General features: G+C 37.7%; 1 protein-coding gene across 1 annotated transcript in view; it reads left to right on the top strand.

Moving 5' to 3' along the window:
* The first annotated feature begins 437 nt into the window (after positions 1-437).
* The window catches only part of Arc42 (Activator-recruited cofactor subunit 42), a 28,558-nt gene continuing 11,274 nt past the window's right edge, over positions 438-17,721 (top strand). Inside the window, exons 1-7 of the mRNA XM_083128511.1 lie at positions 438-568; positions 1,055-1,164; positions 2,726-2,877; positions 3,536-3,724; positions 9,875-10,018; positions 12,868-12,995; positions 17,365-17,460. Coding sequence (XP_082984637.1) covers positions 1,064-1,164; positions 2,726-2,877; positions 3,536-3,724; positions 9,875-10,018; positions 12,868-12,995; positions 17,365-17,460 — 810 coding nt within the window. The 5' untranslated portion in view covers positions 438-568; positions 1,055-1,063. The remainder of the gene's footprint in view (positions 569-1,054; positions 1,165-2,725; positions 2,878-3,535; positions 3,725-9,874; positions 10,019-12,867; positions 12,996-17,364; positions 17,461-17,721) is intronic.

Below are 17,721 nucleotides of genomic sequence, written 5' to 3'. Positions count from 1 at the left end.
TTAACATACTATTGAGCAAGGAATGTTATGTTCCAGAATACATATTTTAACATTCTCATCACTGTAAGTACACATTTCCACACTGTAAAAGACTTTTGATATTACCTTAAGTGCACTAATGCACTTTACAGGAAAATATAAACTTGCATACCAGATGTAATTACTGTGGGAAGATAATGAATGCAACATCAGCCAGCACTTGTATTGACCTTATAGGATAATAGATCATGAACTATTGACATATCACAATTTCTTGAGCAAAAATCATTTCACATAAGACATCAAATGATTGCTCATTTTTTTAATGTTAACAGGACCATTTGCATTATAAAAGTAAAAAATTATATTGCTCATTGTTGTTATTATAGATATGTGCAAATATATATATTTTTTGTATATTGTAGTGGTATCTCGTCAAGGGCCCAATCATGCACGATGTATTTCTGGCATCTCATCTCTTCCCGAAGTTCACCAGCAACTTCAGAAGACGTGTCAAGATTTTGCGGAAAAGGAGTTGAAACCAATTGCGGCAAAACTGGACAAGGAACATTTATATCCTAAGGAACAGGTAAACATAACAAATGTCACTTAAGCAACTGTTAAATGCAAATGAGAAGAAGTAGGTTTGGAAAAGTGGAAATGCATGTTGGTAACTGGCATTTTCTAAAGCTTTTTTTTTAAACTAATGTTTTAGATATGTTTCATTTGACTGTTTTCACAATGAAATATGATTCCATCTGTAGGTTTTAAAATTGCAATTCTAGTAGCATTATGTACAACTTAGGTGAGGAATTTTCTTTTTAGAGCCTAATATAGGTGCCTCAAACCCTATTTTTTTTTTTTTATCTATCCTTAAATTCCTGGCTGTAATAATCATTCATATTGTGAACTAAATGGTTGTCATCTTATATGGGGTCAGTGCAGTATTGGTAAATTTTATATATGTACTGGTAATATTGCTGCTAAAAATAATTTTGTTGTAAGTATAAATGTAAGTTGGTATGTAATGTCAAGATTCAATCAAACTTACTGCTACTGTGTACATTTCTTGCAGGTAAAGAAAATGGGGGAGTTGGGCCTTCTTGCTGTGGATGTCCCAGAAGAATTGGGTGGAACTGGGCTTGATTATCTGGCATATTCTGTAGCGATGGAAGAGATATCCAGGTCAGTAGATGCCACATGTGTTAATGCATGGACATTATCAGACAGCTTGTGCTATATAGTAATAAAATGTTTAGTAGGGCTGAGTCGATACCGATACTTGAAAACTACAATAATTAAAATTTGTTCAAAACATTGATCACTATTGGTGTGTAAATATCCTTCTCCAGTTATATGAATTTACCAAGACATTTGCTTTAGAATGTTCAAGAATTACATCAGAATATTAAAATCGATATTATGTAATCACAAAATACACTTTTTCGTGCAAAATAAAAGTAAAGTTTGAATTTTGCATAATTTCCAGGATAATTAGACTTCTCAAAAAGTGTTGTGTGCTATTTTTGCGGAACCTGTGAAAGATCAATGTGACAGAAAAGTATCGGTGGGTATTGGTAGATTTGGGAATAATTTGATAGTATGGATTGGCTGTGGAAGATATGCTTAGCCCAGGAGAATCAGTCAAAAAGGTAAAGTGTAGGTAGGTAGACACTTGTGTGAAACTATACTGTAGATTTCAGACAAGTATTTCATTTGAATGCATTCTTTAGTTTTTCACTCACTTATCTGTATTGCTTATTTCTGGTGATTGTTTCACCGTATAACAAATAGAGCTGAGCCGATATCGGTGTCTGAAAGTGTTGGGTTGATTTTATTTACGATACGCATCCGAGACTATCGTAGTGTGTAAATTGGTTTTTGAAGTGAATGGGAATAATGGATGAGCAATTGTTATCACACTGCTTTTACTGAAGATGCTACTGTAAAAGGTGAAATACAAAATTTATTTAATAGGATATTTTGGAGCCGTGGCATGTGGAATGGTAATATGAGAGGTGGCACATGGGTGTTTTGACACTGAAATTTTCTTCCCCTTCATGCCTTTCCTGAAGCACCTACGAGTTCCACACTAGTTGGCTGACAATCTCTAACCTCTTAACCTAACAGAATAAAATGATACAAATGATTCTTTTGAGATTTAGACAGCATAGAATAGAGCAATTCACTGAAAATGTGATTTTTTTTTTTAGCATAGGGATCAGGGAACAGAGAACATGGGAAAATAACTACGTAGTGCCAATAATAAAGTAATATTTTAAAACAAATATGGCACTATCACTATATTAGTCCAACAGCAGTGTGACAACTCCCGAGAGAGTCAGCGTGAAAACAAAATGGCATGTCTGCACATTAAGTTGTGCGAGGAATGGTCCTATGGGTGGAAAACAGAACCAAGAAAAAAATAAGTGACAGAAAAGTCTTGTTTCCTGGAATACGACATGTGCCACAATGAGGTGATAAGTACAATGCTGGAAGTCCCTGAAGAGGGCTCTAGAATATCATCCCGATTACATTTCACTTTATTGTGGCATCGGGTCCAATCTGTCCATGCACAATCTCTCGATGATTAATTAAACAGTCTTGTTTTCTCCATATTTTCAGCTTAGTGTCATTGTTCGTTTTGCTTTGATCATGCATTTAATTTGCAAAGCATTTCATTGTAAGATATTAGGTTTTTACAAATTTGAGTTATCTTTTTTTATTCAATTTCGTTGATGTGTAGGGGTTGTGCGGCTTCAGGCGTGATAATGAGCGTAAACAATTCTCTGTACTTGGGCCCTTTGAAGAAATTTGGTACAAAGGAACAGAAGGAGAAGTACATCCGGCCTTTTACTACAAGTGGCAGAGTTGGCTGCTTTGCCCTGAGCGAGCCAGGTGTGTGTATTTTTATTAATGATTTTCACATTTTGTTGCAACTGACATGTGCAATCATGGTGACAGCATTTGCCGGAGGAACTTGGATATTCAGAAATGTTAAAAATTTTCGAACCCTTTTTCTTTCATAAATGGACACCTATGGTACACGTGTGCGTAATGACCTGTATTTACCTACTTAGAACTTGATGAAACGTGTATCTTCTACCACTAAGGTTCGGATCCCACTTTAAACTGTAGGTTCAGTCCTGATCAGCCCTCTGTGCATATAGTAGACTTTTTTGCATGGTGCCACCCAGATGGCCTAGTAATAATATCGTTTGTAGGGGGTACACTTACTTACGTAATTAAAATGTTGGAATGAAATTCTGCTTTCATGAAGTCTGGATATTCAAATGTGTATACACATTGCAACTTGCATGACAGTTCAAAGTATTTCATGTGAGTGAGTAAAGCCCTCGTAAGGAAAATAGAAAGGTGTCAGTATTTTGTCAACTGGCTACATGAAAGGTGGCATGTTCCCACTTAAATAATAATACAAAAATAATAATTAAAAAGTATAGAAAAGTTTTTGTTTCATTTCTCTATAATTTAATATTAGTGATAATAACGAACAATGCGTGCCATCTATATGAAAAGCAGTTGTTTGTGTTTACAGGTAATGGGAGTGATGCAGGTGCAGCTTCGACTACAGCAAAATTAGAAGGAGGGAAGTGGATACTAAACGGGACCAAGTCATGGATTACAAATGGGTATGAAGCAGAGGCAGCAATAGTATTTGCTACAACGGAAAAAAGCAAGAAACACAAAGGAATAAGTGCCTTTATTGTACCAAAGCCAACTCAAGGTTAGTCAGATCAGAGAATGATAAAACATTAAAGTCTTGCTTCTAATTAAACATTAAGATTCTAATCATTCATAATTAAGTTTATCAAAAGATGAAATGCACAAATTTCGTACTAATGCTATATTTTTATTAATACTGGTAATTGTATCCCTACTTTATATTAAGCGTAAACTGTGTATGCTTTTCTCTAATGATAAATTTCTGACCTCTGTGGCACATTGGTTAGTACAGTATGCTGCATCATCAAGGAGGGGACCCTGGTTCGAATCCTGTGCCTTCATCAATTTCATCATATCATCACTCATCTTCATCTTTTTCGGAATTAGCCAAAAGTGACAGAAAAGCGAAGTAAAGCAATCCAAATCAAATCTAATGATACATTTTTAAAAATATTATGACAACGTTGTTAAAGACCAATTTGACACTTTTATTAAAATAGGAATTGTAGCTTTCCTGGCGATGTGATTCGAACAAGTGTTCTCGGGTTACCAGCCAGGTTAAATTGGAGTTTGCTTCCAACGTTTCGAGGGCATACATTGCTCTCATCTTCATGTATGGCCTCGAAACGTTGGAAGCCAACTCAAATTTAACCTGGCTGGTAACCCGAGAACACTTGTTCTTAATACTTTTATTGTTAATATAATTATAAACCAGGGACGGCGACAGGGGTGGGCATGGGTGGGCGCGCCCACCCAAAAATTCCTGTGCCCACCCGACTGCCCACCCAATCAAATTCAATAAGTACATATACTTGGGGATATGTGAGTGACTCATAACATGTATATTTTACTTGTGAATATTATCTATCCTAGAAATGTTCACATATTATCAACGCATAAGAAGCCAATTTTGTCATTAGAAAGTGAAAGAGCTATTGAAATAAAATGTGATCAAATTAATACTTCTATGATTAAAAGCAGCTAGTAGGCTTAGGAGGCTCAAAATTATGCAGGGCATGATCAATATTAGATCAGAATTTCGGGTGAACTTGAGGACTGCAGCTCCAGGTCTTCACTGGGAAAGACTGCTTTGAAAAGTACCACATAATTAAAAAATTAGGTACTTCGGGTGTGGTAAGGAATACAATAACAAAGCACACCATGTAACTTGGCGAGAAATTATAACTGAAACTGTGTAGAGGGGTTGGAGTGAGGTCTTGGTGCTGCAAGCTCCGGGCCTCCACATACGTACATAAATCGCGGCCTGAGTATGATTAAAATAATCTCCAAATAAACAAATTAAAAACATCATCTTAGCGTTACTTCCTCCAGCACCACAACAAATTATTTAGAATTTTTAATTATTATTAGCATAATTTAATGAAGAAAACTTAGATGGGAAGGTCATGTGACACGAATGGCAGAGGAAAGAATAGTTTACAGGATTCTTGTTGGGAAACCTGATGGTAAGGGACCAGTAGGAAGGCCAACACAAAGATGGACGGATAACGTTGAGATGGACCTAAAGGAAATTAGCTCTGCATTGAAATTCCAAAAGTGTCCCTTTCTTTATTTCATTACAATTTTTACATACCTGTCATCTTCAAATATAAATATGGTATGTGAAATAGCCTTTGCGCCCGATTTTTAAATTTTTACACTTATTTCAGAAAAACGCTATATCTCTGAGACTATTTGAGCAATCTACTTCGGATAACTTTTGTTTGAAAGCAAAACATCGGATTTTGAATTTGAATTTGAATTTAAAATTTTGGGAGCGTCAGCACTTAGCACTTAGGCTATTTTGCTCCCTTCACATTATACGGGGACCAGCCCCTTACCATTACATATAACAACTCTAACGTTGCATTAAAAATCTTAAAATGTTCTGACTTCTGTTAAAAGCTGAGGCTGTAAACGGGAACTCAGCACACACAAAGACAAAAAACAGGACAATACAAACAAAATTATATTGGCCATGGGGCCAGTCGCCAGAGCCTCGTTAGTCTTCAGTCCAGGGTGTACTAATGTGGAAGTGATGTTGACATTTGGGTGTACTACGTGGAAGGTCACCCCTTACACCCCGAAAAACATCATAGCACGCGACCGTGTACAATTCAGGAAGCCCAAGTGAGATAAACGGGGTTGGGAGGGGCCAAGTCCCCAAATCTCAATGAACAAAAAAATCTAGCGTTTGCCCCCTCTTCTCCCGTTATTTTGGAAAAAGGGCGCAAACTTTTGCATTGTTTTCAAAGAATAGACCTTTTGCAACAAAGGGAAACTTCTTTCAAGTCTCTAGTCATCATACAGGCTGAAATATGATGCAATATGTACAATCCTCCATTTTGGCAAAAATTGCTAATTTGCATATTAGAGAAAGGGGGAGGGGAGGAGGGGTGGGTGGGTTTTCTTCCACATGAAATTTCAATGTCTTATCTCAACATCTCATCAGCTTTTACAACCTCACATACAAGTATGAAGGTCCTAAAAGCACGTGAATGTTGCAATCGGCACCATGGGTCATGTACATGACCCATTGGCTGTTTTCGCCTACACTTTCTATGGGTCATATATGACCCATTGGCTGTTTAAAGGTTAAGAGCGTGTATTGCCTGAGACAAATAAACACAGTCAAAAAGGTTTTCCATCAGGACGGAAATTGGCAAAAGATATATAAAGCACAAGGTTTATTGATAATGACAGTGGAAATACAAAAGAAAATATGAAGAACAAGACATGTTGAATAAAAAGAGAACAAAAAACGTACGATTTTCTGAGATATGTGTTAAAAACGAAAATGGCACAATTCATGATGGAGGCGAAAAAACAAAGAACTGTCACAAGAAGACTGTTCGTCATAGCGGATCCACCAGAAACATTGTCTACCACCTGGTGTGTCCTCCCCTGGCTGCAAGAAGGTTTTGAACACGCTGTGGTATACTGAGGATGAGACGATCAAGGTAATCTTGCGGTAAGCGATCCAATTCGTCCTGTGCCGCAAGATGAACTTCACGGAGATTGGTGGGAGCTACAAAACGGTTTGCAATGGAATTTCTTAGCATTGTCCATGCATGTTCGATGCAATTCTTGTTGGGACTTTGCGCTGGCCAGAGCATGCGACGGATATTTGCCGCCTGCAGATAATGGTGCACCATCTGTGCGCGGTGTGGATGCGCATTGTCATCCACCAAGACAAACTCCTCACCAATTTCCTGATGAAATGGTTCCACAGTCGTCTGGAGAATGTCCCTGACATAACGAACAGCTGTTTGTGTCCCTTGAATTGGAATTAGGGGCGTTCGACGTCCGAGCATGATCCCTGCCCGCACCATGATTCCTCCTCCTTGGCATGGATGGACCCCTGGACACCACGAAGCCGCTCCTGCAGTCCAGGGCCTTGCCACACCCGTCCTCTTCGTGAATCTGGCCTTAGACAGAGCCTACATTCATCGGTGAAGATCACATGAGCCCAATTACCGGATCCCCAATTTCGATGTGCACGGGCTCAATGCACACGGTCGCACCGGTGTCGTGGCAATAGGTACTGGCACCGGAGAGGTCTTCTGGAACGTAAACCACTTTCTCGGAGTCTGTTACGGACAGTTTGGTTTGACACACGCACACCAGGGGCTGCCTGGAGGGCATGAGTGATGTTCCTTGCCTTCATGGTATTCTGTCGCCGAGCTGAGGGTCGTACATAGCTGTCTTGTGCTGGCGTTGTGACCCGTGGACGACCTGTCCGTTGACGATCTGCTACTGTTCCAGGTCTTACAGACATCGCTTTGCGACACTCCAACAGCCCTAGCTACAGCCCATTGTGACATGCCAGTCTGCAGTAGCGTGATGGTCCTGGCCCGATCAACCTGCACTATCGTATGCCTAGGCATGCCTTGCACACAGCTGCCCTCGCTCGCCTTCGCTAACTGGACACAAGGACCACCTAACCAACCTACGCCGACTACCGTGCTGCTACGCTCGAACACGCGCTTGCCGACTCCGGTAGTCGTGATCGGTATTGCACGTCGGCCGCGTTACTTCCCACAATGATCTCTGCTTCATCGTTTGTTATCCGCTTCGGCATGTTGCGGCCGCTATTTTCATCACTTCTCGGGTGATGCAAAACTTTTTTGACTGTGTTTATTTGAGACTTTTGGAAAACAACGTCATTGTTCACGGAATTAGCTGCCTTGATCTACTAATCAACACTGTGCAATGTGTCTTATTAGTAGAAACTAACACCTCAACTTTCGAAGTGGTATGTACTAATGAAACTCCATTTTTGGAAGAGTAAGTTGTGGATGATTTGTTTTATTTTAAGTCATCTTTCTGCTAATTTTGATAATGACGACGATAAGGTTCAATGGTGATTAGATTAAATTGATGAAGGGGTAAAGGCAAACACACGCGAACACTCAAAATACAAACCCCCATAAATTATTACTTCGACTGTGGATCCAGGCGCCAGGGACTCGTTGCCTTGCAAGAATAAAGTTTGCAGGGTATGCTGTACAGGACAGAGGTTGACATTCTAGTGCGTTCGAAATGGTCATGCCATACAACTCAAGTCATCTATGAAAAATAGATGGATTATTCCTGGTACGGTGATCATCTTCGATGTATTCCTTGTGTCCTAAATCAATTTGTTACCTCAAAAAATATGTTCATGTAACCATGTATGTGTTGCTTCTCCTGCATGAGTAACATAACTTAGTTCAGAAAACGAATATCCACTTAGCTAATAATCTTTTAAATTCTGAACAGATTTTTCAATTTTACCTGTTTATTTCTTATGGGTGATATTTTGTCAAAATAGCCTTTCATTAGCCTAGAAATACTTCATGGATAAGGAACAAAGAATTGGTTTTGCGTGTGTGTTTTAAAACATTCCTAATAAGATGATAATGTTAATCCAAGCCTTCAGTGGCAGCGATTAGGGGAGCGGGAGGTGGGGGATGCACTTCCCCCGCCCCTGCACATTTTGCCACTTTTTGCCATTTTTTGCCCCCGCACTATGACCTCTTTATGCTAAGCTTTTTATACCAAAAGAAAAGTATATTGCTCTTGCCCCTCAAATGTTGGCACCCAAACTGCAAACATTCAGATAGATTTCTCAGTTGTACAAACCTTGTAAGCTAAGAAAAGTGACCCCCAAGGAGTAAGAAAACTCTTTCAGTCAAAAACTCATACGATGAAAATACTATGCTCAGGAACATGCATTTAAATTACGAGAAACTTCACGATTGTCTACCTTCGCACTTTCTATCACTGTCGCCGAATACATAACATCAAGTATGTGCCTTGTATTTTTTTTTTTTTTTTTGTTCTCGAAGGGCAAAATGTCATGCAACACAAGCTTAAACCTAATTCGCATTTATTTCATTATATTAACATGTATGAAAGAATATGACTGTGAATATATGGCTGCGCATGGAGAAACACTTCGTTGAAATAATTCTGTCCATCAGAGACAACGCGAAAGGAAATGGAACAAGGTGCGAGAATAGATTAGAAAAGAATAAAGAGGAAAACAAGAAAAGGAAAGTGAAAAGAAGCAAGAAGAAAATCAGGAGTGTAAGAGAGAGGGGGGGGGGATATATATAGCTACGTCTTACGTGCACATATTTATATGTAGTTTTAAATTTATACTGCCCACCCTAATCTATTAATATGGAACTTCTGCCCACCCGGTTGAAAATTACTGGTGCTGCCCCTGTTATAAACTAACTACCCAAGATGAATGTATTATTGTAATGCTTAGTAATATTTTATTTGATTTAAAACTCTTGTTGTTTAACGTCGTCGCCTTGCAATCAAGGGATTTCAGGTTCGATACCCGGTGGAGGAATATAGAGCTTCCAATCCTACTTTAAACTGTAGGTCCAGTTCCATTTGGTCTACCTGTGCATACAAGTGAACCAAAAACAAAATCAACCAATCAATACTGTTGTTGTTAACCCGTGACAAACTTTGACTCATGTGTATATAATTTATTGTTATTAAATTAGTAACTTATGAAATGTTGCATTATGTAACAGAACTGAGTATTGACATAGGCGTGAATATTTCTACTTAACAGAATCTACTGCAGAATGCATATTTGACCTATTGATTATTATCAAAGTTGAACAAAGATGTTCATTTTGCACTTGTGAATACTGTTTCTTGTAGATATATTTAAAAAAAAGAATGATAATGCTTTTTCCATTTCTAGGTTTGTCGTTAGGGAAAAAGGAGGATAAACTTGGAATTCGAGGTTCATCTACGTGTAACCTTATTTTTGAAGACTGCGCTGTTCCAGAGGAGAATATACTTGGAGAACCTGGGTTTGGTTTCAAAATAGCCATGATGACTCTAGGTAATTGTGTATAATTTTTGCCCATATATTGTGTTTTTGGCACTGGTTCAACTTTAGATACCCTGTGAAATTTTATTGCAAATTGCATTTTACAGGTATTTTATTGCTGTAATTCAGCACGAGTGGTAATGTCAGTGAAGTCAATATTTTTTGTGTTGATGATTACAATTGTGATTTTTTTGTTAGTATTATTGCATTTGGTGGGGGGGGATTACTTGATGACATTTCAGAGAGATGACATACATTTCTCAGTTCATTTAAAGATAAGACATTCTATATGTAATTTCTACGAACCTTGTGATAACTATTGGAGTCGCAGTGGCCTAGTTGGTTGGGCATCTGACTGCTACACGGGAGACCTGGTGTGGTTGATCTAAGGTAGGAATTTTTCTGGCCTTATCCCTGCATAAAGGGGCTCTGGTTCTCGCCCACCCTCCAATTTATGGGTACACTGGGGGTGGCGGTGGGGCGTAAAAGTAGCTGGAGCATGGTGCTGATCCCATCACCTCCAAAATGGCCGAGATCAAGAATGTGCAGTGCCTTATCCCCACATCCCCTAAATGTGCCTTCATGGCACAGTGCTATCTATGTGTACAGGGAACTTCATCTTATCTTGTGATAATTGTGATTGTACTGACAAATTAGCACAGTTACGAAATTGTTTTGTGAGCATTGACTCTCCAAATTGGTACAAAATTATACATTCTGGTTTGAAGACTAGGTTTTCTTCTCTGGTTCCTATCTTATTCACCATTTGTTTACGATTCATTAACTTTTAGTACAGAATGAAAATATATAGTACACAGAATGAAAACATTGTCTTGTTTTAAAAATAAAATATTGCTTGCTGGTTGGTCAACAGAAAGGTGTGCCATATGTTGACGTTGGATGCCAGATAATTATTATTTTGTTAATTTAATCCCTTGTTTAGTTTTAAAATGCCAATTTATCAATCAGCTGTAATTAAATTGGTCAGTAATTAGTCTTTGGTATTAGTATTGTTTGGTATTTTGGTCAGTTAAATTAGTAATTTGGACCCTCTGACTAATTTCCACCCCTGAAGTCAGTCTTGTAGGTGAAATATACATATACAAGGAATGAATAATAGACGACCACATGTTAGTAGTTTGTACAGCAGGCATGGTCAACGTACTGTATTTATGGAGGACTGTTCTTGTATGCACGTGTGGATTGCAGAGCAGGCAGCAATACTGTAGCATTGTAAGAGGGTTGGATAGGAGGGAGTGAGTGAGTATTTGCAAAGGGAAAATTCTAGAGCAATCAGAGGAGAAAAGTGTATGGAGCGGTTTCAGGAAATCGACATGGGAGTTTTGTCTGTTGCATTTGCACAGTGGGAAACCTTTCATCTGATTCTTGAGTAACAATGTAGTCTGGCATTGTAATGGTGGCAGAAGAAACAGGAGATGGTTCCATGGATGAGAACTTCTCGATGCAAGCAGCTCCCCCACTCCTGCTCTGCTGCTTGCAGCCCATTCCACGAAAAGTGGTCCTACTCCAATTGCAGTTAGGTTTAAATGTTTGTGAATGCATATAATTTGCACATTTCACCAACAAAAATTACCAGCATCTGTAGCCTATATCCTACGCAGATAAATAAAGTTAATATTTACTACATTTTTAAAGTCACTTATGCAAATCATTTTCATGCATTCAGGCTATGCCATCATAATTAGTTTTTTTTTTAAAAAAAATGTTATCAGGCACCACAAAGTACATCATAATTGTATGAAATCAGTTCATTATGAATATTTTAATCCAATTGCATGTCTAGTACCTTACATTGTGTGTATGAATGCTGTAACCTACCTTAATCTAACCTAGGGCTTTGTCAAAACTTTCAATGGCTGAGAGTTTACTTCATGTAAATATCGGCACATAATTTTTGCATTTAACTGTTAGCCATCGTAAGGTTGTTTCCTTGTTTGTGCAACAATACCCATCAGTTACCATCACAATGTATTATTTGGAATGGAGAATTTGCTTTGTATCATGTTGATCCTCTACTAGTTAGTCTTATCTATGCACAAACTGGACTACAAAGTTCAGAAACTTACTTTCAGTGCTCCGGTGTTTGTCAGAGACCTAATTTGTTGATCGAGAATTATTAAAGCAAATGTGGCATTTATTCAGCTATATAAAGTTTGGAAAACCAGAGAAATTTCCATAAGAACTAAGCTGCGAATTTTTAAAACTAATGTGAAGTCAGTTCTTTATGGATTTGAAACTCGGAAAGTAACAAAGAAAATTACTAAAGACCTACAGACATTCATAAATAGATGCCTAAGGAAACTTCTGGGAGTATATTGGCCAGATATTATCTCAAATGAAGATCTGTGGAAACATACACAAGAGCACCCAGCGGCAATACAGTGGAAGTGGATTGGCCACACATTGAGGAAAAATCCATCGGCAATAGAGAGACAAGCATTGAGCTGGAACCCACAAGGACAACGTTGGAGAGGAAGGCCTAGAATGAGTTGGAGAAGGACAATAGAGCAAGAAATATAGGAAGCAGGAAAGACCTGGAACGAGATAAGGAAGATGGCTGGAGACATAGTCCATTGGCGATGCTTCGTTGAGGCCCTATGCTCCGTAGCGGAGTAGCAGGAAATAAGTGAAGTCTTTTGTTGCTACATGTCAGTGTTTTGAATGATAGATTCATAAAATTTAGCGAACAGTTTAAACTTAATGACCATTTACTTTCAGGATTTTTTAAATTAAGAAGCACCATTACAGTTTTAAGTCACTTAGTGTATATGTGTGTGTATATATTGTAACTTATGATTAAATGTGCAACTTCCGTATATGAACAATATATTTACTTGTAGATGCTGGTAGAATTGGAATTGCTTCCCAAGCTCTGGGAATAGCACAGGCTTCTCTTGATTGCGCCATTGATTACGCTTCTAAGAGGATTGCTTTTGGTGCACCTATTCTCAGACTACAGACAATTCAGGTCAGTAACTAATTTTTGTATGGCTTGAGAGTCCCTCATCATTCTATTTGAAGTTATGTGTGTTTTAATAGAACCTTGGGCCTATCTGACCAATTTCTTCAAAAATATCTGTTTATTTAGAAGAACCGCGCTGATTCAGACGAAAGTAGCTACTATTCCCAAGTAACCTCAACCATTGCACTATCAGTTTTTACATGGGAAAGGTTGGCTTTGCATTGGTTGGAAAATTGACGTTGGTCTTACGTTGGGCCAATGGTGTGCCAACGTTTGCCCAACCATGGAAACGTGAGTCAAAATCAGTTTTAAAAACAACTTTTTTATGCTAAGACAACTTTCAGGAGTATGCTGTAAATTCTAGTATTAAATAAGTGACATGTTTCTTTTGGAATATATCAGTCACAGCACATACTAGAAATATAATTTATTTTTAATGAAAGTAGAAGCTATTTTTAACTTGCAGTCAGTCACCAGTCCTTTGTCAGCCGCAATGGATGAAAGATGTGTTGGGAATTGCTTATGTTTGTTTCTTTAGTTGTAGTAGAACAAGAACATCCTTCCAGGTATTATTGTGAAGGTGGTTAAGCAATGTTATGTGCAGACTAAATTCCATGAAAGGTGGAAAATAAGTAAACTCTATACGGTTTTTGTGCTACCACATGAAGGTATAGTGCCTTGAAAACAATGATACCATGTGACTGAGAAAATGCTGTGAATATTTTTATTTTCATAAATAATTTGTACTATTGTTTACATTTGATCCACGGTGGCTACTCACCGGGAATTCCTTGAATTCTGGAAATTATGCGTGAATTATTAGCTCCGGGAATTCTGCTTGAATTTTTCTCCGTAGACGTGAAAAATTGCAACTTTTATTAATCTAAATCCCATTGAATTTATACAGATTTATTAATGCTATGAGGCACGTTTTTTACACTTTAGCTTTTATTTGTATCAAGGAAGGAAAAGAAAAGAAAGCTGCGTGCAAAATACAACCGATTTCTCTCAATCCGTTTGGTTTGTCTGTGTTCTTTGCAGAAAAATCTATCTCATGTAGGGAAGATTATTGCAAGATAAGATATTTGGTTAGGTTAATTTGAAATTCTTGTACAATGAACAGTTTTTCGTAGAATATCCTGTAAGATCTGTGACTTGTGTGTATACCGTTCAATTGAATTGAATTAGAATTTTTGGATACATTGGAATCGCACAGAACATGTATATTGTTAATATATTTGTGTGTGTGGTGAGAGGCGGTAATATGTAAGGTTGAAATAGAAAAAAAACATATGCTTGTATGCCCTTGAATTTTTGGAAAGTTTGCCTTGAAAACCGGGAATTATACTTGAATTTTATGACTATACTATAGTGACCTTGCAATAAATTATGTACATATATCAGAACACAATCCGTATGTTGGGCCACTGTAAAACCATACGTTGGTCCAACATCAAAACCACACATTGAGCCAGCATTGTAACCACGGCCAAAATTGCCATTGCCCAACGGTATGTTTTTACGTTGGGCCAACCACTTTTGGTTACTTGTGTAAATAGCTTATGGCACACACAGGATACATCATCATTCGCCATTTTCAGCCATTTCTCTGGGTCCTCATGGAAATCAAGCCTCACCATCATCATCTATTCTTACACCAAGATGTCAGTGGAAAGTTCTCCACTGACCTTTTTCTAACTCTTGCAGGCTATGTGCTCTGTCTGGAAATATTTTATGGCTTCTTTTAATATGCCCAGAACACCTCGACCATGAGTGATCTACTCTGTCATGCACTTCTCATTTCTTAATCTGGTTTCTCTACTGTGCTCCGTAATGAAAAGTTCATGAAATTTTGGCATGACCAGGAATCAAACCTGGCTCCTCATGAGTATGAGCCATCAAAAAAATTTCTGGATTGGGCACATATAAACACAGATGTAAATAGTGTAATTTTTAGTGGCTTAGTAGTTCTGTTAAAAGAGTACTAATATAAAATGCCTAGGAATCAAAAGTTTCACTGAATTTTTAATGAGTTAAAACTACGCTGATGTCAAAAACTTTCTGACACAACAACAAATTTATATCTAGGGCTACAAGGTATCCTCTTTTCCCTAAACATGCCCTCCATTTTATCTCATGTCTGTCGTTTGAAAGAAATTTCAAAATCATAAATAACCTACATTTAGACCAACAAGAAAATATATCTTCCAGTTGTAGGAACAGATCCGTAGTAATGAAGCTTTTTTAAACTGGAAATGAGTGAGATTCATATATTTGTTAGTATTTTCTACTGTACACGTTATCAAGAATGCTTGTAGTGATCTGTCTTTATACTGTGTGTATAGTATCATTTCTGGAAGGAAAAAGAGAAAAAAAATCAACTAACATTGTATTTCAGGGTTCACACTGACCTGGAAAAGTCTGATAATTTCAAAGAAAAGTAAAGATTTTTTTTCCTGTGAGGATATTTAATTAAAAATGTATTATTTTATATTTGGCATTTATTTTCAACAATGTCGAATAAACTTGATTTATTTTATAAACATGTAAAGTTGAAGACATGATAATTATTTATTAGTATGGTAATGCATTGTAGGGTTGTCTGCAAACATATATAAAGTATCTGGAAAGGTGAGGGGAATTTTGTTTAATACGAGGGTTGCTGGAAAAGTTTCTGCAAACTACCACCAACAGTGGCGCTAGTGTTCCGCTATTATAAAAATCGGAAGAATAGACCTTCTTTATGATTAAATTATCTTTGATTGTTTGTTTAAGCCTATTCGTTTGTTTTTGACAGTTGTTTTTGACAGCAGTTGAAACACCATCCAATCGGACTGTGTACAATTGGTATTCCGAATTCCAGCGTGGTCACACATTTTTCAGTGATGAATTTCGTGATGGTTGTCCATCCACGTCTGTTGTTGCCAGTAATGTTGATGCTGTGATTGAGAGAGATCGGCATGTGACATACTGTGAGATTCAGGCATCCTTGAACATTGACATGAAATAATACATACGATTTTGCATGGTCATCTGAACGTACAGAAACTTTCAAGCCATTGGATCCCACACAACGTGACTGAAGCTCAAAAACAGGCTCGTGTAAATTGGTGTAAAGAAATGCTCAAAAAATTCAATCGAGGAGTCAAATTTGGTGTACTACACTGTTACAGGGGACGAAACTTGGATCTATTCATACGAACCTGAAACTAAACAGCAATCCACTGTTCGGGTGTTTCAAAGTGAGCTGAAACCAACAAAAGTTGTTCGTTCGATGAGTGCTGCCAAGAAAATGATTGTTTGTTTCTTTGGTTATACCGGACATGTGGCAACAATAGCTTTAGAAGATCGAAGGACTGTAAATGCTGAGTGGTATACAACAATTTCTTTGCCAGAGGTCATCAATGAATTGCGTAAAACAAACCCAATTCATCGCATTATTCTTCATCACGACAATGCCAGTTCCCACTCAGCACACCAAACTTGATTTTTTGTCTAGTAAAAATGTCGAATTAATGACTCATTGTCCGTACTCACCTGATTTATCACCTAATGACTTCTTTTTGTTCCCACACATGAAAAATAAGATGCGTGGTGAGCGATTTGTGTCGCCAGAAGCAGCTGTTGACGCATTCCGAACAGCGGCTTCTGAGGTATCAGCTTCAGAGTGGAAAAAATGATTTCAAAATTGGTTTGAGCGTATGCAAAAGTGTATCGATCTTAAGGGTGAATTTTTTTAAAGACAATAAAGCCATTCTCAGAATTTGACATGTCTTTTTTTGCATTGATTGCAGAAACTTTTAGAGCCGCCCTCATAAAATGAGTGGGAACTGTGCATTTGATTGTTGACGAGAAGATTTCTCATTCTGAAATACAGTAGAGCGTCGATTATCCGAACGTCGGTCAACCGAACGACCGCTTAACCGAACTGTGTACTCGCTCACTTTCAGATATCTGTAATGAAAAAAGTATGTGACTTAGCTGCTCATAAGCGTGTAGGCTTGCTTAGACAGACCAAAATAAAGGATTTTTTTAAACGTTAATTTTGTGTACTGTGTGTATTGTTCATGCAAAATGCGTATGTAATATGTACATATTTTTGTTTAATAAACTGTACCACATACTATATATTCCTACTAAAGTTGCCTTTGTACGTTACTTTGTAATACATACTTAAAGAGATGCCTGTTTTTATGAATAAATTTACTGTACAGTACTTCTTTTTGGCAAATAAACATGTACAGTTCGATTATCCGAACAAACCAGTTTTCCGAACACCCATGTCCCCCAATTACTTCGGATAATCGACGCTCTACTGTACTAGTAAAGTTGTTTTGTAAAGTATACTCATGATTCTTTTTTTCTTTCTCTCAAGCAAAAGCTGGCTGATATGGCATTAAGAATAGAGAGCTCACGTCTACTTACATGGAGGGCAGCTGTTCTTAAGGACAATGGGCAGCCATTCACAAAGGTGAGTATCAGTCAGCACTGTAGAGGGTTAGGTTAGGTTAGGTGAGGTTCACATTCTCTACAGGGTTTATCGCCATCTAAATCCAGCAATCACACTGAAAGAGGATATTTTTAACTGGATATCTCTTCTAAGCAATATTTACATACTTCTACATAATACACAATATATACAGGGTGATTCTAAAGGTATAGTACAAACGAAAACCACAGATACCTCCCATGAAATAGAGACGAAAGTTCCCCTTCCACTTTGCTGAGAGAT

Source organism: Lepisma saccharinum, chromosome 9 (assembly GCF_977018435.1).
Source record: "Lepisma saccharinum chromosome 9, izLepSacc3.1, whole genome shotgun sequence".
Classification (NCBI taxonomy): domain Eukaryota; kingdom Metazoa; phylum Arthropoda; class Insecta; order Zygentoma; family Lepismatidae; genus Lepisma; species Lepisma saccharinum.
This window is presented reverse-complemented; position numbering and strand designations above follow the sequence as displayed.